The 25,480-nt window shown below is 46.3% G+C and overlaps 1 protein-coding gene across 5 annotated transcripts in view; it reads right to left on the bottom strand.

Moving 5' to 3' along the window:
- Positions 1-25,480, bottom strand: part of prdm16 (PR domain containing 16) — a 733,455-nt gene that overhangs the window by 3 nt on the left and 707,972 nt on the right. For all 5 annotated transcript variants that reach the window (XM_055659693.1, XM_055659694.1, XM_055659696.1 and 2 more), the window contains 3 exons: positions 24,338-24,507; positions 22,319-22,493; positions 1-766 (listed from right to left, as the gene is read on the bottom strand). The exon at positions 1-766 is cut by the window's left edge and continues 3 nt beyond it. In XM_055659693.1, the coding sequence (XP_055515668.1) occupies positions 364-766; positions 22,319-22,493; positions 24,338-24,507 (748 nt within the window). In that variant the 3' untranslated portion in view covers positions 1-363. The remainder of the gene's footprint in view (positions 767-22,318; positions 22,494-24,337; positions 24,508-25,480) is intronic.

Raw genomic sequence — 25,480 nt, 5'->3', positions numbered from 1 at the left:
ATCCTACGACAGTTGCTGATGACACCTAAAGACATCCTCTAACTTGGTGGAGGCAAGGCCAGTAAAAGGGAAGACTTGGTTGTGACTAGAATGAGATGCAGTATGTGGTATCACTCCAGTTCTAACTGTCACTATTGCATGTGATGTCTCCAAAAGCTTGTTCAGTTTATTGCTGGAGTTGGGTAGCAAGGGAGTTTAATCTTGTACTAGAAACTGTTCAGTGGTCACAGAGGGACGTGCCAGTGAGCTGAATGCCTCCTGTACTCTACACTGAATTATTCTCCACATGGTGTGTGATGGGGTAACAGCAACCCGTATCGCTCCATACAGATTACAAAACAAAGTGGAATGAAAGGGCCAGATTTAAATCAAGTACGATTCCAATGGAAACAGCACCCCATGAGATGGCCCCAACACCATGTGGACCTTCTCAGTCCATACGTGATACACCAAGCATTCGTGGGGAAGGGCAGCATGCTTTGTCACGAGGGGGATGTGTAAGACATGTCTGGGTGATACCCACCGGTGGGTCTGCTCGTACGCCAGGGCAAGCGGGGATGGGCGTTCCTCTTCACTCTCGCGGAACGAGACTGTGGGATCAGTCTTCGGTGAAACTGGGTCATCCTGGGACTTCTCTGTCATGCTCTCATCCTCCTCCTCCTCCTCTTCCTCCAGCTCCTCCTCTTCATCCTCATCATCAACCTCCTCCATTTTCTGCTTGGTCAGCGGATGACTAGCCTGCTGGTGACCACCTTGCACCTCGTGCCTGTAGCCCAGAGACAAGAGCAACAGTTAGACCACCTGTACCTCACACCTGTAGCCAACAGACAACAACCTGTTAGTTCAAGTTCAAGTGAGTTTACTGTCATGTGTCCCTGATAGGACAATGAAATTCTTCCTTTGCTTCAGCACAACAGAACATAGTAGGCATTGACTACAGAACAGATCAGTGTGTCCATATACCATTATATAAATATATACACACATGAATAAATAAACTGGTCAAGTACAAATAACAGAAAGTGGTTGTTAATGTTCAGAGTTTTGTCCGAGCCGGGTTTAATAGCCTGATGTCTGTGGGGAAGTAGCTATTCCTGAACCTGGACGGTGCAGTCTTCAGGCTCCTGTACCTTCTACCTGAAGGTAGCAGGGAGATGAGTGTGTGGCCAGGATGGTGTGGATCTTTGATAATACTGCCAGCCTTTTTGAGGCAGCGACTGCGATAGATCCCCTCAATGGAAGGAAGGTCAGAGCCGATGATGGACTGGGCAGTGTTTACTACTTTTTGTAGTCTTTTTCTCTCCAGGGCGCTCAAGTTGCCGAACCAAGCCACGATGCAACCGGTCAGCATGCTCTCTACTGTGCACCTGTAGAAGTTAGAGAGAGTCCTCCTTGACATACTGACTCTCCGTAATCTTCTCATGAAGTAGAGGCGCTGATGTGCTTTCTTGATAATTGCATTAGTGTTCTAGGACCAGGAAAGATCTTCAGAAATGTGCACGCCCAGGAATTTGAAGCTTTGTACATGTGTAGGAAGGAACTGTAGATGCCGGTTTACACTGTAGACAGACACCAAATTCTGGAGTAACTCAGCGGGACAGGCAGGATCTGTGGATAGAAGGAATGGGTGACGTTTTGGGTCGAGACCCTTCTTCAGACTGAAATCTGATGCTGCCTGTCCCGCTGAGTTACTGCAGCATTTGGTGTCTAACTACAGACCACCTGTACTTCATGCCTGCAGTCCAGACCTACCAGCAACCTGATAGAGGACCTGTACCTCATGCCTGTAGATGGGAGACAGACATCAGCAAACTGTTAGAGGACTGGGAGTTTGCAGTTGGATTCATCCTCATTCCATAGTTTACTGTAGGCTCAGTGAACAACAGAATCACTGCATGTGTGAAAATTAGAAAAATCAACAAAATCTGCTTTATGTTTCAAAGGACTATTGAGCCATTTCTAGGGTTAACACAACAGCGTTCACAAGCTGTGAGGCCCATGCATCAACGTTGCTCTCCATGGTGGAGACTGTTTCCCCCCTGCTGGTTAAACCGTTCCATGTTCACAGTTAATTGTTGGCTGACAATTCATCCTTTGCCTGTTGGAAATGGTGAAGGGACTGTCCCACTCACACAATTTTTTCAGCGACTTGCCGGCACTCGTCCTCATCGCAGCAGGTTGCAGCAAATATTCACCATGTTGTAAATCCAGCAGGTTGCTGAAAATCCAACGGCGACCAGACAAATGTACTCAAATGTCGACATGTCGCGGGGTGACGCCTGTTTGGTCGCGAGTTGTCGCCAAAGAGTCGTACCTCTTTCTGGTCGCCGCTGGATTTTTAAGATGCTGAAAATTTTCCACAACCTGCTGCGACTATGACGGGTGCCGGCAAGTCGCTGAATAAATCGCGTAAGTGGGACAGGCCCTTCAGGCTGCCTCAATTTGTATCATGTTTAATTCACTTTGCTCTTTAAGCACGCCCTTTTCAATTGCTTCATGCGTCCTTTCCTGACCTCTTCACTCCTTCCATCTGATCACCAGCCTTCCCCTTTGTTCTTCCTTTTTCCTATCTCTGCCCCTTAGACAACTTTATCCAATTCTGATAAGCGGTTACATTTTCATGTCAATGTTGTTTTTCTTTCAATTGATGCTGTCTGGCCTTTGGAGTGACTCAAAGGCACCATTTCCCCCTTTGTCTTTTTCAAATTTCTGCAGTATTTTGCTTCTGAACATAACAGCGGCTGGCACATGCTGCCAGTGTCAGTGAGAGAGGCCTTGTGAGTGGAGAATGAACATACTGTGGCAGCGAGCAGCAGTGAGACTTCAATACCATACCATAGAACTTTATTTATCCCAGGAGGGAAATTGATCTGCCAACAGTCATAAAACACAAAATACATGAAACATGAGTGGAAAAGTTTGGGGATGTGCAAAGTGGTTGTGGAGGGGAGGGGGAGGGGGCGAGAGTCAGTCTACCCCACAACAGAAGGGGAAGTAGTTGGACAGTTTGATAGCTACTGGGAAGAAAGATCTCCTGTGGCGATCTGTCCTGCATCTTGGTGGAACCAGTCTGTTGTTGAAGGTGCTCCTCAGGTTGACCAGTGTGTCATGGAGGGGGCGAGGTTTGGGTTGGGCCCAGTAAATAGATTTGATCTTCAGGTTGCTCCCCTGTTTTTGGGAGTGGTCTACTTGATACTTACAATTGCTCATTCAAACAGGTAAACCTGTATTCCCCCAATATGAACTTCCCTTAAACACAGAATTCACCAGAGAGAAGCATGAAAGATGGAGAATGTTGTTCAACCAAGTCTCATGGGCCTAATACTAGCCTCTTCTCCTTGCTCCCATTCCCACCATCAGGAGCTGTATCACTTGGGATGGTAGAACCCTCTCAACCCCGACTAAAGTCGCACCTTGTTATCAACAAAGAAACACAGAAATAGATACATTTACCCTCTCAAAACTCAACCAGTTTGGTTATCATCTGTGACTTAATTGTGTAGAATGTGTTGCCAGACAGGGATGACCAATTTCATGAGTTCATCCATGCGGTCTTTAAATCTTTGCCATTGCATCTCCACCGTCAATCCTTCAAATATCATTTGCCAGCTCTTATCCTAGTCAATTCCCTTATCTCATACCTTCCAAGTCTCAGCCTAGTTTCTTAAGAATCCCTTTAATGTAAAAAATAAGGTACATACCTTTAATTGTTTGCTTTATAAACCCTGGGGCTGCGAGAGGTCGCGGGTTTGTAGAGAGTGGTTTTTAACTACTATAACTGATTTACTAGGCCATAAGTTCAGGACCCTAGTCTCTGAATTAACCGTGTCACTTTCCATCCTAATGCAGAATTCCACCATATTATGGTCACTGTTGCCCAAGGGACAACAAGATCGCAGACTAATCTTACATATTCTGTTGTGCTGCAAGTAAGAATGTCTGGGACATATGACAATAACACACTCTTGATTCTTGACTCTCTTAAATGGCCTCTGCACATTGCCTCTAGTGTGCAGGATGCTAAAATGGCATAACATAAAACAAGAGTACTGTGGATAATTGATGGTCAACTTGGTCTTGGTGGGCTTGTTTCCACATTGTATCTCCAATCTCCTTGGCTTCGATGACAATGTTAAAAGATGCTTTAGAATGCTGTCTTTTTCAGGCAACCTGGGAGGTTCCATAATTTAGATCTAGATTGCTGTTTCTTCATTGTTGCTGGGTTAGAATCCTGGAGCTTCCAACACATCAGCAGTGTGGGAGTACATGACCCTCAACACAGAGGGCCCAGCAATAACTTCTCAACATTCAAGAGATGGTCAATAACAACAGGCCTTGCCTGCTTCGTACTTATTCTGAGGAAAAGGAATTAAAAAGTCTGAAAAGGGGTTGTGACCCAAAGTGTGGCCTACCCATTCTCTCCACAGATGCTGCCTGACCTGTTGAGTTGCTCCAGCACTTGGTGTGGTACTCCAGAATAAACCATTGGTACTCCAGAATAAACCATTTACAGTTATTTCAGTGATGGAGAGCAACAATACGTTGCAAAATAGACTGATGACTGAACTATGAGTGAATTAAAGGCAGAAATTGGTAAATAGGAAGATTAGACTGGTGGTTAAACCTTTTTGGGGTTAGAGGAAGCACACAAAGATGAAATAAACTAGATAACAAGTGACTGAAGGTCACAAGGCCATCAGTGTTCGGAGTAGACATAGGCCATTTGGCCCATCAAGTCTACCCCACCATTCAATCGTGGCAGATCTATCTCTCCCTCCTAACCCCATTCTCTTACTTTCCCCCCATAACCTCTGACACCTGTACTAATCAAGAATCTATCTATTCTGCCCAAAAGTACAAATTGTCTGAAGTATAATTGTATTGGAATGGAGGAACAATGAACAGGCAATGGGAGTGTTGAACACTGACTCCCATAGCTATCTGGACTACACTTCTTCCCACACTGCTTCCTGTAAGGACTCTATCCCCTACTCCCAATTCCTCCGTCTACGCCGCATCTGCAACCAGGATGAGGTGTTCTAAACCAAGGCATCAGAGATGTCCTCATTCATTATGGAACAGGGGTTCCCCTCTTCGACAATAGATGAGGCTCTCACCAGGATCTCCTCTCTATCCCACAGCTCCGCTCTCACTCCCCATCCCCCCACCCGTAACAAGGACAGAGTCCCCCTTGTCCTCACCTTCCACCCTACCAGCTGTCACATACAACAGATAATCCTCCGACATTTTCGCCACCTGCAACGGGATCCCACCACTGGCCACATCTCCTCACCTCCTCCCCTTTCGGCCTCCGCAGAGACTGCTCCCTCCGTAAATCCCTGGTCAATTTGTCTCCTCCACCTAAAACTACCACCTCCCCTGGCACTGTCCCTTGCATCTCCTCCAACCTCGTCTATTGCATCCACTGCTCTACATCGGTGAGACCAAGCGTAGGCTTGGCGATCGCTTCGCCCAACACCTCCGCACAGTGGCGCAGCACTTCAACTCCCCCTCCCATTCCAAATCCAGCCTTTCTGTCCTGGGCCTCCTCCATGGCCAGAGTGAGGCCAACCGCTAATTGGAGGAGCTGCACCTCATATTTCACTTGGGTAGTTTACACCCCAGCGGTATGAACATTGATTTCTCCAATTTCAGGTAGTCCTTGCCCTCCCCTTCCCAGGTCTCTCACAACCTACTGTCTCTGCCTCTTCCTTTCTTCATCCCCTCCCCTCCCCCACCCCCACATCAGTCTGAAGAAGGGTCTCCCACCAAAACGTCGCGTATTCCTTCGCTCCATAGATGCTGCCTCACCCGCTGAGTTTCCTTTTGTCTACTTAGTATGTTGACCAAGCTCCCTTTGGGTTTACAGCTAGAGAACTTGCTGCAGAAAGTGGTGCTTCGTGTGCTTTGGGCCTTATTCATGGGTCAGCTTTTCACTCACCTACATCATTGGGATGTGGCCGATCCCCCTCTAACCCTGCTGAACAAACACAAAACTCACCCAAACCTCAGATAGTCTGCACTTGGACGAATAACACATCTTGAGTGTTTTTTTGAATACTATGATGCCCGGTTTCAGGGGCAGGGGTGCACCACAGATGCCGGGTTAAGTAAGAGTAAAGAAGCATATTTTAGTTGGAAGTGACGGCAGCTTAATACATACTCCAGATGAGTGGTTAGACGAGGCTAGAGTTTCTTTATTTGGATTGCATCGACTGGCGAAAGCCACTCTAAAATTTCGACTCAATGCTCTTTCCCACTACTCCCCCGAGTCTCTAGGGGCAAGAGGCATTTATGTGTAGGCCTTTATTCACAGTTGGCACCCTTTGCATCGTTAAAATGCTTTGACCAGCAAAGCAGAAGCTTTCTCAGCGAGGAATGAAGGTTGGCGAACAATCATATAATGTGATACATCCTGATCCCTTCCAACTCAGCCGCTGCTCTTTGCTTAGTTGCGGCAACCAAGAGCCAGCAGGGCCATCTGGGGCCATGTTTTGAGGCATCCTACACTGCAGGCACAACTACACAGAGTGTCAAAAGATGGCTAACATTTACAGCAGATTCAATGCTTTCCCCCAAAGCATTACAATTCTATGTTACTACAAGTAACGTAGTATAGAAGTTGGGACGTAATGTTAAAATTGTACAAGGCATTTGTGAGGCCAATTCTGGAGTATGGTGTACAACTTTGGTCGCCAAATTATAGGAAAGATATCAACAAAATAGAGAGAGTACAGGGGAGATTTACTAGAATGTTGCCTGGGTTTCAGCAACTAAGTTACAGAGAAAGGTTGAACAAGATAGGTCTTTATTCTTTGGAACGCAGAAGGTTAAGGGGGGACTTGATAGAGGTCTTTAAAATGACGAGAGGGATAGACAGAGTTGAGGTGGATAAGCTTTTTCCATTGAGAGTAGGGAAGATTCAAACAAGAGGACATGACTTCAGAATTAAGGGACAGTAGTTTAGGGGTAACATGAGGGGGAACTTCTTTACTCAGAGGGTGGTAGCTGTGTGGAATGAGCTTCCAGTGGAAGTGGTGAAGGCAGGTTCGTTTTTATAATTTAAAAATAAATTGGATAGGTATATGGACGGGAAAGGAATGGAGGGTTATGGACAGAGTGCAGGTAGATGGGACTAGGTGAGAGTAAGAGTTCGGCACGGACTAGAAGGGCCGAGATGGCCTGTTTCCGTGCTGTAATTGTTATATGGTTATATGGTTATACAAGTAACAAGAGCATCGCTTCATGTCGCTAACACCTTTGGTGGTGCAGCTGGTAGAGCTGCAGCCTCACCTCCAGTCACCCGGCTTTGATTCCTGATCTCTGCGGCTGTTCTCAAATAGGCATACTCTGAATGCTCTGGTTTCCTCCCACATCCTAAACAGGCGCTGGTTGGTAGGTTAATTGTTCTCTGTAAATTGCCCCTGGTGTGGGTCGGTGTTGGAGTCTGGATGAGTTCTTGGGAAAGTGGGGTAATTAAAATGCAATGGGTATAAATGGGTAGTTTAGTTTAGAGAAACAGTGCTGTCAAACTGCAAGGGTCATACTGAATCAGTCTGCAAGGTTTGGTAGCGAGTAGTGGTTTGGCCACATCTGTCATCACAAAAGCTGAACAGTTTAGCCCAGTGAGCTATTATAATGGGTTTCAGGCCACTTACAAAACATGACATGACCATGCTGCCTATTTTAGTCAGTTATGGAAATACCTGAAAAACAGCCTGAAAATCCCTTCCTGCGGCTTCACATTCACATTCCACTCCTCGTTCCTCTTTATCTGCCGTCCATCCCTCGCCTTTGTCCACACATCCGCCAATCAAGCCCTGGGTTCAGCTGTACCCACCTATCACTCACCAGGCTTTGTCCTGCCCCCACCTCTCTCCCAGCTTTCTCCCCTCCCACTACAATCAGTCTGAAGAACAATTCTGACCTCACTTGTTCTCTAGTGATGCTGCCTGGCGCACTGAGTGTGTTATGTTTGTTTTGTAAACCAGCATCTGCAGTTCCTTGTGTCTCCTCCATGCCAGATTGTTGAAACAAGGACTGCAGATGCTGGTTTATAAAAAAGACACAAAGTGCTGGAGTAACTCAGTGGGTAACCAGGTTGTAAGGTGCCTTTTGGTCATTACTGCTCTTTGAAATAGTCGCTTGTTCTGTCTATATTGCACCTATACTTTGTAGGCACCTCTCGAAGGAGTCACCACTCCATTTCGACAGCCTGTCAGCCTGAGCAGTCTTGGCCAGTTAGATTGACACAGCCCTGCTTGTTATCAAAACTCCTTAGCTTAGCGACGTTTTGTCATTTTATTTTGAACCTATTGAGAGTAGAATGTGTGGCAACCTGCGGGGTGGATTTGAACCACAAGCAGCCAGTTGTGCTGTGGTGTTTGAGGAAGCAGGCTTTCAACAAGTGATCCTGCCTTTGTTCTTTCCCCAGTGTGACTCGCAAGACCCGGATCCCGACAAAGGAAATGGGAATCTTGTTGCTAATTATAAGTGGCGTATGAAAGTAATTGATTCCAAACACAACACTTGATAGGGACGGCACGGTGGCGCAGCGGTAGAGTTGCTGCCTTACAGCGCCACAGACCCAGGTTCCATCCTGACTATGAGTGCTGTCTGGATGGAGTTTGCACGTTCTCCCCGTGGCCGCATGGGTTTTCTCCAAGTGCTCCAGTTTCCTCCACATTCCCAAGACATGCAGAATTGTAGGAACATTGGCTTCTGTAAATTGTCTCTAGAGTGCAGGATAGAACTAGTGTACTGGGTGAGTGATGGTATGCAAGGACTCAGAAGGGCCTGATTCCACAATGTATCTCTAAACTAAACTAACTGTAACTACACTTCTGCATCACAAGTGCCAGCTGTAATTCAGTTTGCAGTACACACTTTGATGGAGCGTCATGGTTAGCATGGATGAGTTGGGCTGAAGGGCCAGTGTCCGTCCACTCTATGGTCTTGTCCCTGAGCCAGAAGCTTCTGGGACCAAGCCCCACTTTGGACACTCAGCCATGCTGATCGTACATGACATACAAATCAGCCTGACAATGGGGATGGGTGAGGGCTGCCGAGCACCTCGTTCCCATTGCTCACCAGCCGCGGCATCTCTGGAGAGATTGCCGAGTACAGCAATTTGCATCTTCTAAAAGAAAACTAACGCTCAACAAAATGGAAGTGCGGTCGACTGCAAGGCTGGCGAGGGGTATCGAAGGAGTGTGACCTAAAAACCCATGGTAAATAAACCAATACCCAAACTGCGGTTAAAGCAAAGGTTCAGCTTAGCTCATGCCGTGCAAGACCCAAAGTTTGCAAGTTAGCTCAGGGATAGGCGATTGAAACAAAGGTGTGCATTTATCAGGATGTTAGACTGTCCAAGTCCACAGCAGCACCTGGCTCGAACCCCCTGCCACCACAAACACTGGCTTTCTAGCGTCTTGGGTAAACACACACGTCTTCATTCATCACCGATCAATATTATTCCTCGGCACAAATACTGCTGGGCAGCGCAGGAAAGGAGTGGAGAAGCAGAAATCTCTGTCTCCTGCTGGAGGAGAGCTCGGAAGCTGATGTACACTTGGAGAACAGAGCTCCATTTACAGCACACGTGCAACGTATTCAGTTTTTTTGTACAAATAAATCTGATCCCAGGACAGGTCCAGAGCGAAAAAAAACATCAAAACTTTCTCCATAGACAGGAGCTCAGTTTATGGCACAGACCACTCGATTCTATTTCAATCCAGATTAAATAACTCATGAGCCAAGTCAGCTTTTAATTAAAATATGTATAAACCTCCACCCATGTAGGTACTAGATTTCAGGGGTCTACGTCCATTAGTCTGCACATGTCACCTAGTGTTTGTGTTAAGTCTTTTAATCATTTTCCCCCTGTGGGTATATATATGTATTCGGTCATGTCTCCTCACTAGGTCAACCACACCAAGCCTTCCAGGCATTTGCTTTTGTACAAACTAGGCCCCAATCTGAACTTCCCTGGAGCGCTGAGGAAAAGACCATTATGACTTTCCTTTATTCCATAAAAGACAATCCCGATTGTTCCCAACCTATCCCCCCCCCGTTCAGCAACCGCCTAAAGTCTGATGTTCCCCTTCTGCTATTTGCTTTATTTCCAGCTTGTTGTAGCATTGTTAAAGGCTTGGCGGCAGCGTGCGAGTGCGAGTGCCATTTAATCACAGTGCTGATGGAAAACTGTCTTGCTTCGGCCCCGAAGAAAAGCAAACAGTGGATAAAGTTGGTCGGACCTGATTTCAGATAGAACAACATTCCCCTTCATTTTCTTTTTTTTAAGAAGCTCTGGTCTTTCATCTGTTGAGTTAGCAGCTTGTGTGTCAAGGGACCGGCGTCTGGTCGGGCAGGCTACCTTGTCTTGTAGCAGGAAAAGGGTCATTTGCTCTGTCGTCTGGGGACAAAGGGGGAAGTGGGGGGGGTGGGGGTCGGGGGGGGGGGGGGGGGGGGGGGTAATTAGTGCGGTCCTGATTCCACTGCCTCCAAACAGAAAGAGTTCTTAACTTAAAATAACCTTCCTCAGCTGGGTAACTTCGCAGTAAACGTCGCAAGTTCTACAAACTAATAGATCATTTACAAAGCTAACATGTAATACTTTAAAAAGTGCAGAGATCCTGGCCGTGTACCACAGTTTGAAGCAAGACATTACCATGATAGTCTGAAATCACACTTCTGGTTACATTAAGGCTAACATTTGTCGTCCACAACAACTTTACACAACTGTGCGGCTTGTTAGACCAGTTCCGTGGCTCTTAAGACTGGAGTCACAAATTGACCAGCGAGGTAGGTCGACCTCAAAAACACACCGATTAACAGTTGGATTTTTAATGACAATCTGACTGATTTATGAACACTTTTTTACTGACTGTTTTTTTATTTTGTAGAGTTTTAGAACTAAATTGGAATAATTGATCCAGGCCTTTGGATTACTAGTCCCATCAAACTCTGGCATTCTAGAGGAAACTATCCAAGTTTGACCAACCTCTCCCTGTAGCTAATACCCCCTCAGCCATGCATCATTCCGAAGAAGGGTCTCGACCCAAAACGTCACCCATTCCTTCTCTTCAGAGATGCTGCCTGTCCCGCTGAGTTACTCCAGCTTTTTGTGTCCATCATTCTGGTAAACCTCCTCTGCACCCTCTCCAAAGCCTCCACATCCATACTTTAATGGGGCGATCAGAACTACATACAATACTCCAAATACATTCCAACCAAGATCTTATAGAGCAGCATCATGGCTTGGTGACCCATACTCAATGTCCCGACCAATGAGCGTGAGCATTCTATCACCCTTCATTACTATATTAGTCAGTGTATATCGGTGAAATGAAGTCATGACTGTTCACTCAGTGCAGAATTCCATACAATTGCGCATTAAATAAAAAATGAAAAGTTGGTGCAAAAATGGGGGACTAATCACATGCGTGGAAGAAGCTACTGTTCTCCGTCACACACAAACTAACATTTCCCGTTTAGCCAGATATGACTGTCTGCCTGGCTTTCAATTACCACAATGAATGAAATCCCATGACAAAGGTAGATGGTTATTGTGAAATTGATAGACTTGGTTCCACAATCGTTGAATGACACTGTGTCTCTCTGAATATTGTAAGCTGTGTCCACACAGGTCCAAACCTGGAGCCCTGTCTATGCATGAACTATGACTGGACATTAACATCTTCTCAGGGGTTTGGGTTAACAAAGTTTGAATCTCTTTATGTAGTGTTAGTGCCTTTGGGCTGAGACTCATTTCTGAGTGTAGAAATTCCTCATCTCCATCTTAACAATGCTTGCTAGTTGCAAATATCCTCACTGGGGAAACATACTGGCAGGCTTCAACCTCATCAATTTCCTCAGAATATTACGTGCTCTAGTAGATCACCTCTCATTCTTTCACATGTCGATAAGCAGAGGCCTAACATGCACAGCCTCTCTAAATACGGCAGCACCTCTACCAAGTGAACCTTTGCTGCTCTGAATCATGAGTGCTAGTTCTTTAAACCGAAGCACTTAGTTAATTAAACAGTAATAAAGGTTAATGTTAATTATGCCGTAATAAAGATTAATGTAACTCTGGGACTGGTTCCGTTCAGCATTCTCTTTGGCTTGCTTGCTTTCATTGGTCAGGGCATCGAATACTTTGTATTTATTTATTTATTTTTTAAATTTCAAAATAGACTTTATTCAATTGATAAATATATACAATTCCTGAACCATTCAAACAAACAAAATTCATCCGACATTTTCGGAGACTATACAAATTTTTCCAGTACGATTTTTTTACATTTGTCAAATTTCACCAAACAGTCCCCCACCCGTGCCACTCTGTGGCCCCTGTCCAAGTAATAAATATATACAGTGTTTACAGTGCGAAAATTCCATCTGACATTTTCATTTCCACAAAAATGTCCCCCACCCGTGCCACTCTGTGGCCCCCTGGCGTGGGATACCTTCCCTTAATTTAATTTGAGGGGCGTCTCCACCATACCGTGCCCCCATGTCCAGCAGCGGAAGGACCCTAGACTGTGGTCCTCCCCCACCGAGCCTTGGCGTTGGCTGCACCAAGCTTCAGCGAGTCCCTTAGCACGTACTCCTGCAGTCTGCAGTGGGCCAGTCGGCAACATTCCCTGACGGACATCTCACTCTGCTGGGTGGTGAGCAACGCTCGGGCAGACCAAAGAGCGTCTTTGACCGAGTTGATGACCCTCCAGCAGCACTCGATGTCAGTCTCTGAATGTGTCCCTGGGAACAGTCCGTAAATCACAGAGTCCTCTGTGACGGAGCTGTTCGGGATAAATCATTCCAGGGACCCTTGCATACCTCTCCAGACTCTTTTTGCAAATCCACACTCTGCAAAGAGGTGGGCAACCGTCTCCTCTCCACCGCAACCGTCCCGGGGGCAGCGTGCGCTGGTAGTGAGGTTCCGATGGTGCAGGAAGGATCTAACTGGGAGGGCTCCCCTCACCTCCAGCCAAGCCAGGTGTTGGTGCTTGTTGGTGAGTTCTGGCGATGAGGCATTTTGCCAGACAAGCTGGGCAGTCTGCTCTGGGAACCACGCCACCGGATCCATCGAGTCCTTTCCCTGCAGTGCCTGCAGGACATTCCGTGCTGACCACTGCCCGATGGACTTGTGGTCAAAGGTGTTGGTCCGGAAGAAGCTTTCCACAGACGACAGATGGGGCGGCAATGTCCAGCTGACTGGCACATTGCGTGGCATCTGCGCCAGGCCCATCCTTCGCAACACCGGGGACAGGTAGAACCTCAGCAGGTAGTGACACTTAGTGCCCACGTGCCTTGGCTCTACACTCCGCCTGATGCAGCCACACACAAAGGTGGCCATCAGGATGAGGGCGACGTTGGGCACGCTTTTACCCCCGTTGTCTGCCGACTTGTACATTGTGACCCGTCGCACCCGGTCCATCCTCGACCCCCAGATGAACTGGAAGACGGCCCGGGTGATCCCCGTGGCGTAGGAGGGAGGGACAGGCCACACTTGTGCCAAGTACAGCAGCCCCGAGAGCACCTCACACCTGATGACCACATTTTTCCCGGTTATGGAGAGGGAGCGTTGCCTCCACAGCTCCAGCTTCCTCCCCACCTTGGCTATCCGCTCCAGCCAATTCTTGTTACTCGCCTCAGCCCCCCCGAACCAGATCCCCAGCACCTTCAAGAAGTCAGGCTTGATGGTGAAGGGGATGGAAGATCGGTCGGGCCAGTTGCCAAAGAGCATGGCCTCGCTCTTCCTGCGGTTCACCCTGGCTCCCGTGGCCGACTCAAACTGGTCGCAGATGCTGATCAATCTGCGGACCGACCTTGGATCTGAGCAGAAGATGGCGACATCGTCCATGTACAGGGAGGTCTTTACTTGAATGCCCCCACTGCCTGGCAATGTCACTCCTCTTATGCTCGCATCCTTCCTGATGGACTCGGCAAAAGGTTCAATACAGCAGACAAACAAGACAGGAGAGAGAGGGCAACCCTGCCTGACTCCAGACCTGACTGTCTGATTCCCACCCATTGATTTGGACTGCACTACGGATATTGGTGTAGAGCAGTTTGATCCAATTTCGGATTCCATCCCCAAAGCCCATTTTGGAGAGCACGTCCCTCATGTACGTGTGCGATATCCTGTCGAAGGCCTTCTCCTGGTCCAAGCTGACTAGGCAGGCATCCACCCGTCTGTCCTGCATCGAATACAGGAGTCAGGAAGTTACGATGCAGCTTTATAGGACTTTGGTTAGGCTGCATTTACAGTGTGTGTGTAGTTTAGGTCCCCACGTTACAGGAAGGATGCGGATTCTTTAGAATGGGTGCAGAGGAGGTTTACCAGAATGATGCCTGGTATTAGCTACAAGGAGAGGTTGGGCAGACAGATTGTCTTCTCTGGACCGACAAGGTTGAGGGGGGGGGGGACCTGATGGAAGTATATCAAATTGTGAGAGGCACAGATAGTCAGAATCTTTTTCCCAGGATTGTAAAATAAAATACTAGAAGGCTTAGGTTTAAGGTAAGAGAGACAAAGTTTAAATGAGATGTGTGAGGCAAGTATTTTATACAGAGGGTGGTGAGTGCCTGGAATGTGTTGTCAGGGATGGTTGTTGAAGTAGCGATAATAGTGGTATTTAATAGACTTGTATAGGCATATGGATATGCAGGGAATGAAGGGATAAGGGTGATGTGATGTGAGGCGTTTTGGCACAGATGTTGTGGGCTGAAGGGCCTGTTCTTGTGCTGTACTGACCTATGTTCCAGTATGTAAAACAGTAAAAAGATATGGTCTTCCAAAATAGTCTGATAGCTTGTTACAAATGCAACTTGTTGCTGTTGCAGTACCTTGTCTGAGACACTGGAGGTCAGTGGAGGTGGGAATATGAAGCTGAGTTCTGGATAACTCCCACTGCTGAAACAACAGCAACTTTGTTCAGGGGCTTTGAGAATTGCATTTTGTTTTTAACGTGTAATGTTTTTTTATCCTCTTATTTCTTCCCTCCATTGTACTTTGCTCAAGTACTGAAGATCTTCTGGTATCTCTCCCAATCCTCACTGTGAGAAGTTCTCCAACATTCCTGAAGGGAGAGTTAGAAAGGTAACGGATGATAGGGCCTGCCTCCATCTGCAGCTGCTCGAGGCATAGGGTCAGGGCGGGTAATGCCCAGATCTGATGTCCCTCAGAAGGCGGCACACTTCCAACAGTCCCAATAGAAAACATTCTTATAGAAACTTACAGAATTCTTAAGGTGTTGGACAGGCTAGATGCAGGAAAATTGTTCCCGATGTTGGGGAAGTCCAGAACAAGGGGTCACAGTTTCAGGATAAGGGGGAAATCTTTTAGGACTGAGATGAGGAAAACATTTTCCACAGAGAGTGGAGAATCTCTGGAATTCTCTGCCACAGAAGGTAGTTGAGGCCAGTTCATTGGCTATATTTAAGAGGGAGTTAGATGTGGCCCTTGTGGCTAAAGGTATCAGGGGGTATGGAGAGAAGGCAGGTACAGGATACTGAGTTGGATGATCAGTCATGATCATATTGAATGGCGGTGCAGGCTCGAAGGGCCGAATGGCCTACACCTGCACCTATTTTCTATGTTTCTATGTTTCTAATGGTGGATAGACAGATAGGCACAAAGTGCTGGTGTAATTCAGTGGGTCAGGCGGCAGCATCTCTGGAAACCTTCAGCTTCCCGAAGGAAATGGGGGGAAACCAACGAAGGACAAAAGTGGGTGAATGTGGGCAAGTGACTAGGGGGAGTGTACATGCAAAACGGATTTTCAAAAGCAGGCAACGTTTTTGTTAGGCTGCATTCATTGATTGCTAATGTCCACAACTCACAGCTCTGCAGTGAAGCAACACATGATTCCATGGACATGGGTGTACTCTCCCATCCGTTATGTCTTACTTTGTGGAGCAACTTAGATGTCATCAGCTTCCACTTCAGAAATCACTTCATTTGTATGGTTGTCAAATCTAATGAAAAGTTAATGTGGTAATTGGTGATGGAGGTAGGGGGTGGGGTGGGGGAAGGGTCTAATTTTGGACAAAGACTGTAGTTTCACTTGCACAGAAGGAATTGATTAAGATAGATAGATAAGATAGACTGTGCACAACTAGGACAGTTCACACGCCTTGAGTCGGAAGGCCATGAGTTAAAGCCCCTCCACACAGATCTCTGCTCATTATTTAGACCAACGAGGTACTGCACAGTTAGAGATCTTCCGGATGAGATATTAAACAATGTGCCCGTCCGGGTGGATGTAAAAAGTTCCACAACGTAGCTGAATCCGTGATACATTTTATACTTCATTCACCATTAATGCAGCAGATCATCTGCTCATTCTCGTCCTCATGTTCGACAAAGCTAATTGTGAGGCTGGTATTCTCCGTAAAGAACTGTCCTAATTGATGGTAGATAGATACAAAATGTTGGAGGAACTCAGTGGGACAGGCAGCATCTCTGGAGAGAAGGAATGGGTGATGTTTTGGGTTGAGACTCTTCTTCAGACTGATTGAAGAAGGTTCTCGAACGAAACATCACCCATTCCTTCTCTCCAGAGATGCTGCCTGTCCCACTGAGTTACTCCAACATTTTGTATCTATCTACCTTCAATTTAAACCAGCATCTGCAGTTCCTTCCTACACATTTTGTCTTAATTTAAAATTAACTCTTAAGGTGTTTTCGATGTGATGAACTTGTGAGCAACACCGTAAAGGGGCTTAGTTTTTTCTCCCTTTTATAAAACTCCCTCTGTGCCTACATCTGTTTTTGGGAGAAAGAATTTCTTATACGTATATTGCAGAGTGCAAGAAGTGGGGAGGAAGGTGAGCATGTGTGAGCTGTAGTGTGGATAAGAATATGAGATGTGACAGTAATTGATTCACTGATGAAGTAATTTGTTGTTGTTATAAAGGTCTGGCAAGATTGGAATTCAGCAAGAAAACTTGTCAGAAAGCAAAATAAATAACTCTAATGCACAGTCAGGCTCCTGATACTCTCCCCTTCTCGGTCTGCATTTCTTCTCCGAGAATCATTTTAATAGGTGGTTTTGCACACTGATGTATACCATCAACGTGTTAGGAATCAAAACCTGGTTCTGACAAAAGGCTGCTTATTTATGGGAGAATATGTACATGAGGAAAGTTCACTGTTAAATGTCAGTGCTTATGTTTAGTAAAGAGGTTTGGGATTACTTAACAAATGAATTGACAAGCAAGTGCGACCTTTTATGCTCCAATTGAAAATTACTGTATCAACGGATCAGATAAATAGAGGTCATATAGAAAATGGTCAGACAGAGCCCACTGCAGGGATTAGCCGGGAGGCTGTTTGAATATGATGCAGTTTACAGATCTATGGGTATAAAAGCCAAAATAAATGGTTCTGTTCTGCATGGATATATCTGAAAAGCCTTTTGTTGTGAGGTTTTCACTGCACCTCAGTACACGTGACAATAAACTAGACTAAACTAGCCATAACATTGCACATGTTGGTGGCTCCTTGAAGGGTTAAAAGCTTGAAGAAGACAACCTGCCAAGCTGCAAACCGTTCTCATCAAGAGGAATAAGAGCGGCCAATGCCGGTGATGTGCTCCTCCTGGTCACCGACCCCGTCGACCTGCAGAGGATGCGTGAGTGCCAACAAGTCTTCTCGGCCACCTCCTCTGCCAGGATCAATGGGGGAAATGTTCTCGACTCTTGGTGGGTCCCTGGCAGGTGGACTCCCTCCCGGAGGAGATGTGGCCTTTCACGCACCTCCTCTACTTGGGAGTCTACCTGAGTCCCGGTGCAGAGACCTGGCTGGCGAACTGGCAGGAGCTGGAGGTGAAAGTCGTCACCCGGCTGGGACGCTGGGCGGGTCTCCTCAGAGTGCTTTCCTACCGGGGCAGGGTGTTGGTCATTAACCAACGTGGCCTCCATGCTCTGGTACAGATTGACCACATTGGTCCCATCAGCCACCTTTGCTGGGACTTCTTCTGGGGCAACGGAAAGCACTGGGTCTCAGCAGCGGTCCTGAGTCTCCTGATCGAGGAGGGCGGTCAGTCGCTGGTGTGCATTCGCACCAAGTTGGTGGCTCTCCGCCTCAGGACCTTGCAGAGACACCTGTACTCAGGGCATCCTCCCAGGTGGCACGTGCTGGCGACGCACTTTTTCCAACGTGGCCGCTGTCTTCAACGAGGTACGCGGATCCCGATGGTGGGGGTCAGCCGTGCGGTCCTGATGGGGATGCCCGGCTTCTACAGGGACTTGTTGAGAGTCTGGAACCTGGTTGCCGTTGACCGGGCCCCACCTCCGCCGGCAAAGGGCGATGGCCCGGGCGTGAGAGCAGCCGGTCCTTGTCCCGCCCCACCGGGTGTCGGGGGGGCTCAAACGTGTGGAGTACTTGCAGTTGAGCAAACCCCCACTCAGCTGGAAGTATTCGTTGGTCCCAGGGGCCGTAATCCATCCCGGGAGAAGGAATGGAGTAACTCAGCGAGCATCTCTGGAGAGAAGGAATGGGTGACGTTTGTGTCGAGACCCTTCTTCAGACGAATGTTATTAAACTGCTTACCATCTAATTCAGTCTGAAGACGGGTCTCGACCCGAAATGTCATCTATTCCTTCGCTCCATAGACGCTGCCTCACCTGCTGTGTTTCTCCAGCATTTTTGTCTACCATCTAATTCAAACACAGACTTACAAACATATATCCTTGCTGGTTTATAGTCTTGTTCCCTTGTTTGATGGTTTAGAGAGAGTGCTAAAGTGCATTTTCAAAAGGGTTGTTTTTCCCCCGTCTCATGACATGTGGTGAGGTGTGAGTACAGTCACATGACGCGGGTGCTCATCGTGTGTTAAACTTCCATTTCATGGCCTCATTGGAGAAGGGGGTGATGGCTTGGCCAGAACTACAACACAAAGCTGGCAACCAGATGTGTCCCAGAGTGCGTGACAAGGTCATAAGGTCATAAGTGATAGGAGCAGAATTAGGCCATTTGTCCCATCAAGTCTACCCCGCCATTCAATCACGGCTGATCTATCTCTGCCTCCTAACCCCATTCTCCTGCCTTCTCCCAATCACCTCTGACACCCGTACTAATCAAGAATCTATACAGTATCTCTGCCTTAAAAATATCCACTGACTTGACCTCCACAGCCTTCTGTGGCAATGAATTTCACAGATTCACCACCCTCTGATTAAAGAAATTCCACCTCAACTCCTCCCTTAACGTCCTTATACGTCCTTTAACTCTGAGGCTATGACCTCTTGTCCCAGACACAACCTCTCCTCATCCACTCTATCCAGACCTATGAAGGTATATTATGTAACATCTCAGTCAGACATATTTACGCCTTTGTAATGTGTTAACAGGTGTGGTCTGCCAAGCCTCCGTTATAGGACTGTCCTACCCATGGCATTCCTATATTTCCATGTTGGACTTACTATTCAGCCACCTTAGACCCCACCTGACTGAAGTCATCCTTGACCCTGAGAACATAGAGCGGCACAGTTCCAAACTTCCAGCCTGGGATCCCAAGCTCAGTCATGTGATGGCTCAGTGGAGCCTGGGCCTTGGTTGCGATGTGGGGTAGTGCTGGGGGTTTGGAACTCTGGGTTGGCAAATCAGAAGGGGCCTCCCTTCCGTGCCATGAACTAACTGTGATAATGACTGAGCTATTTCAACTCATTGAGCAGAGAACATTGGCCCACAATGTGTGTACCAAACACGATGCTAGACTAGACTAATTCTTATCTAGCTGAACACAACCCACATCCTTCCATTCCCTACATATCTCTGCGCCTATCCAAAGGGTCTTAAATGCCACTATAATTTCTGCCTCCACCACCACCCCACGGCAACGCATTGTCACCAACCTCTGTACAAATCCTTGCCCTACAGACCTCCTTTACACTTTGTCCATCACACCTTATAGCTGTGACCTCTGGTATTTTATATTTCTATGCTGGCAAAAGGTACTGACTGTCGACCGTACGCATGCCTCTCATCATTTGATATACTTCTGTCAGGTCTCCACACAACCTTGGGTGTAGGAAGGAACCGCAGATGCTGGTTTAAATCGAAGATAGACATAAAATGCTGGAGTAACTCAGTGGGCCAGGCAGCATCCCATTCCTTCTCTCCAGAGATGCTGCCTGAAGCGCTGAGTTACTCTAGCAATTTGTGTCTATCCACAACCTCAGGTGTCCCAGACAAACCAATGTAAGTCTGTGGAACCTCTCCCCGCAGCTAATGTATGTATGCACATCATGCAAATTACTGTATATATTTGCATCCCTACAATTGGCGATAACATTTTTGAATGGTGATCCAAAACTCACGCTACAAAGTCGTAAACAACCACATTCCTCTTCACAAGATGTTCTCTTGGCTGCATACAGGGATAACATTAGAATATAGACTGGAGGTGACTGGGTCATTTCCCTTTCAAACTGCTGTAAGTACTAACATTGATTTTATGCACTAATTTGTATGTATCTTCAATCATGCATTTATCTGGAGAAATGACTCTGTTTTGATTGGGAACAGTTGTCCCAGTTTCTCTTTCCTCCACTCTTTAAACAGACTCTGTTTTCTGAGTAAATTGACTCTGCTTGCTGTACAATAAGTGCTTGTCCAACCACCGACTGTTGCCAATAAATACTCTTTTTTTTGGAGGAACCTCAAGATTATTGAAGCACATTTAGGGAAAGATCTATTTTTTTCATGATTAGCTTCCATATTCAGTTGTCATTTTAGGCTGGGGAGTAGATGGGGCTAGGGAAGGAATGGCTGACAGTGCAGAAATAAAGACCTGATGTTGGTTTGTGCAGAGAAATACTTCACGGCCACACTCAAGCTTGAAAGGAATCAAAGACGATTTGTGAGGATGTTGCCAGGACCAGAGGGTTTGAGCTATAGGGAGAGGTTGATTAGGCTGGGTCTCTATTCCTTGGAACGCAGGAGGATGAGGGGTGGTCTTATAGAGGTGTACAGAATCATAAGAGGAATAGATCGGGTAGATGCAGAGAATCTTTTGCCCAGAGTAGGGGAATCAAGGACCAGAGGACATAGGTTCAAGGTGAAGGGGAAAAGATTTAATAGGAATCTGAGGGGTACATTTTTTTACACAAAGGCTGGTGGGTGTATGGAACAAGCTGCCAGAGGAGATAGTTGAGGCTGGGACTATCCCATTGTTTAAGAAACAATTAGTAGCAATGTTACAAAATGTTGAGATTTTAAAAATCGTCTTTAATTTATCCCATCAGATAAAGCATAAAAAGAAGTTTAATTTGACACCTAATTCACTTTCATATCTTCAGTATTAAAAAAAGTTATGGCCATTTTCATACTCGGAAATTAGCATCTTGTTCCCTATTCCTTTTTCATTGACTTAACACATCGAGAACATTTAAAAGCCCATAACTTTCTTAAAATTTAAGAGAACTGAAAGAAATGTTCAGTTATTATGGATTGAAGCATTCTGAAACACATATGAAACAATCTTACTTAGATGACTTGAAATTAAAGCATATAATTAGTTAGTTACCTAATTGTAGCTAATTACAAAATTCAATTACTAGATCTAAACATCTATCCATTTCTTAAGAATAGATTAACATTTTTAAATAGCCTAAGTGTCCAAGTAACATTCACACAAGAATTCAGAATATAACATAATTTTTAAATCTCATTGTCATGGGTTTATAGGCCAAATGGAAGGAATTTCATGTTTAATAACTAAATTAATGGCCATTTAAATCAGCTTGCCAGTGGGATTTTCTGGAACGGGACCATTTAGAATGTTCAGGATGCGGTGAAATTAGTCCGCCATATCTGCAGCAAATACACTGCCGGTTCGTTCGGGGACTAAATCACCGTTTCGCAACTTAAAATGTGAATGAAATACCTTAAGAAACACTTTTATACATAAAAATAAACTACTTTCTTTTACCTGGTCCTCCATAAAATCTGGTCCCATTGTCGGCATTGACGGCTTCAGAAGCTGATTTTAAAATCATTCCAACGATTAACTTGTCGGGTGAATTTTTTTTTAAAACACACAGAACGGCCGTCAGAACGATTCTTTAACAACATCTTCCACTCCAACAAAATATAATTCAGGACCAGTTCGGAAAAAAACCCAGTTTTAACCCCGCCCCCCCTCAAACGCGCCAAAATCGCGCACACGGCCAGTGGCAGAATTGCAGTGCCGCTGAAGGTACGTTTTGTAACATACCTACTGTTAGACAGGTACATAGATAGAACTGACTCCCACTGTAGCTCCACGTATTGTGTGCAGCTTACTACAGTGCATATTATGGTCACCTTTTGTCTGCTGAACTGGAAGCCTGGCTGAGGTCATTGTTCCCAATGAAATTCCGGATTTCCGAGAAGTACGATTCCTCCTTCTCTTCCAAAAGTGCAGTGTTGTCTAACTCGGAGTTGGGGGAAAATGCACTGGTGCCCAGGTGGTTGGATGAGACCCCAGACTGCTGGCTCACTGCAAAGAAAGAGGAGAGGATGAGGTTTACTGTCCACAGGAATCGTGAAACATCGGGTGCAAATCTATACTCCGCACTCCCTTCTACCATTCATAAAATAGCATCTCATGCCAACGTTTGTTGTTGACTGCATGGTCACGCTCATGATCAGTTTTAAGATTGCTCGTGAGCAAGAACCTGGATACAAAAAATCAGTGGTGAGAAGTACCTCATTGTTTATCTTCAAAAGAGGGTCAGAGAGTAAAGGGCCTGTCCCACCTGCATGCGATTGCCTGCGTCTAGCACGACCTAACGTGGTGGTTTGAGCCGTACGACCTCGCGGGGCCGGTCCCACTTCCAACCGCGGAGCCGTATGGAGTTGTGTGGGGCTGGACCCGACATCATACTCACCAATCAGCTGGACAGGAGGCGGGCCGACTGAATTTGGACTTCGCACGGCGTTGGCCTGTTACGTCATCATGCGACGGCACGCTGGGCGGTGACGTCATCGCACGACGCCACGCGCCAGGCGTACGCCGTCAAGCTGCTGCGTACGATGTTGAGGCGCTGCGTACGGCCTCAATGCGGCAGCGGGCCGACAGGCCGTTGCCGTGCGGAATTTTTGGACAGTGTCAGTTTTTCGGAGCCCCGGGTGATGTCGAGACCAGCTCTGCACAACTCCATACGGCTCCGGTGATTGAAGTGGGACCGGCCCCGTGAGGCCGTACAGCTCAAGCGACCACGTTAGGTCGCGCTCGCCTCATGCAGTCGCATGCTGGTGGGACAGGCCCTTAAATCACACAACACATAGGTGCCAAACAATACAAGTCATGGTCACTGATCCCAAGGGCTAGTTTCACTCAGCTATAAGAGAGATATTGGAGATTATCCTGATTTTCTTCTTTCCTTGGGACCTATTTTTCTAGATAGCACACAACACACAAAAGATGAAAGAAAGCCTCAAGACGATGGTCAAGACAACTGAGTACATGGGGCAGGTCACATGGAACGGCTATCTCTTGCACGCCCACTGCTTTTGTATGCTGTATGTGTCATGAACCGCACTGATAAAGACTCTGATAGATTTTATACTCTGCTGCAGGTCGCCCTGACTGGGTGGACCGATTTAACGGTGGCGCAGCTGGTAGTGCTGCGGCCTCACTGTGCCACGGACCTGGGGTCAATTCTGACCGCGGGTGCTGTCTGTGTGGAGTTTGCATGTTCTCCCTGTGACCGGGTTTCCACCGGATTGTCACGTTTCTTCCTTCATCCCAAGGCAGGTGGGTTTGTAGGTTAATTATCCCCTGCCACAAGTGTGCAGGGAGCGGATGTGGAAGTGGGATAACGTAGAACTACTGTGAACGGGTGATCTGTGTTTGGAATCGGTGGGCTGAAGGGTCTGTTTCTATGCTGTACCTTTCAATCAATCAATGGATTCAAAAGGGCAAAACCTGCAGGTTGGTAAATGACCAATAAGCAAAATAATGGCGATAATAATAATGACTTGGACTGAAATATATCACCGTGATTCACAGGGTTTGGAAAAGAGAGGGGAGAGAGAGAAAATTAAAAATATATGTCAGCGGATTGAAATTGGGCGAAATTGTACAAAAGGCGACTGTAGTCACCCAGTAGGACTTTAGCAACAATGTGACTGCTTCATCGTCACTTCTGTGAAAACACACTTCTATTTCAGAATTTTGTGAAACTGCATTTGGTTTTGTAAATTGGCCAGAACGGGCTTATGTCAAAGCCCTGGCTCACCATCTACCAACATAACTACAGTACCGCTGTGTCCAGGAATGTTCCTTTAAGCAGAGGCCCTGCCAATAGTGAGAGAGAGAGAGAGACTGACCTGCCTTACCTGGGATGCTCTCATTCTCGTGTTTCTTGAGGTGGCGATCCAGATTGGTCTGCTGCCCAAAGCAACGGTTGCACAAGTGGCATTTGAATGGCTTCTCTTTATTGTGGATGTTGCGAACATGCCTTTGCAGGTTTGAGGAGATGCTGAATGACCTGTCACAGTACTTACACCTAGAGGTATAAGCAAACAGTTAGGAGGTGGAAGGCAATGGACAACTGAGTATTCCAGTCAAACTTCTTCCAACCTGGAAGCTTATTAATGCTCTTGTCAATTTATGATAATGTTGCAACTAAAAAACCCTGAAAAAAAGCAAAATGCCCAAGCACTTCATTATTCTTCCTTTCAGTTCTTGCAATCAGTATTTCAAATCCTCGCTTAAAGGGGGGGCCAAGTGAAAACTGAACAAAGATCTCTAAATTATGAAGAGGACATAAAAGTAAATGTAGAGAAGATGTTTCCACACGGGGGAAGTTTAAATTTCACAGTGTTTTAGTTTTAGTTTAGTAACTGGCTAATGTAGTAGGATGTGATGTTAATAGGGTGAAGAAGAGTTATAAGTGGAGGAATTTAAAGACTAAACACAGGTGTGGATCAGATAGATTGTAGAGACTGTTTCTGTGCTGTGAATACTATATCATTATAAGTGGCCAGTGTGAGTGATCATCTTTGTTACGGTGTTGATTATGGGATGTATTCATAGCCGAATCAATCATCATTTGCAGCTTCTGAAAGTGCTGAAAGTAGAATTACCTAATAACTTGGATTAAGGAAAATGGACATGTGGAAAGTGAGGATATTTTCTCGTGCGATACAAGTCAGTTGTCTTATCATTTGTCGTAGATTATGGGCTCTTGTGTCACGGTTTCATTAATTTTAAGTTAACTCAACAGAACAAGCAGCTATCTCATCTGGCATATCTTTCATTCATTTGTTCTATATCTCTCTATATAGGTGTTAGAGGTTATGGGGAGAAGGCAGGAGAATGGGGTAGTAGGGAGAGATAGATCAGCCATGAAGTCTGAAGAAGGGTTTTGGCCCGAAACATTGCCTATTTCCTTTGCTCCATAGATGCTGCTGCACCCACGGAGTTTCTCCAGCATTTTTGTGTACCTTCGATTTTCCAGCATCTGCAGTTCCTTTTTA

This window comes from Leucoraja erinacea, chromosome 30 (genome assembly GCF_028641065.1).
Source record: "Leucoraja erinacea ecotype New England chromosome 30, Leri_hhj_1, whole genome shotgun sequence".
Taxonomy (NCBI): Eukaryota; Metazoa; Chordata; class Chondrichthyes; order Rajiformes; family Rajidae; genus Leucoraja; species Leucoraja erinaceus.
This window is presented reverse-complemented; position numbering and strand designations above follow the sequence as displayed.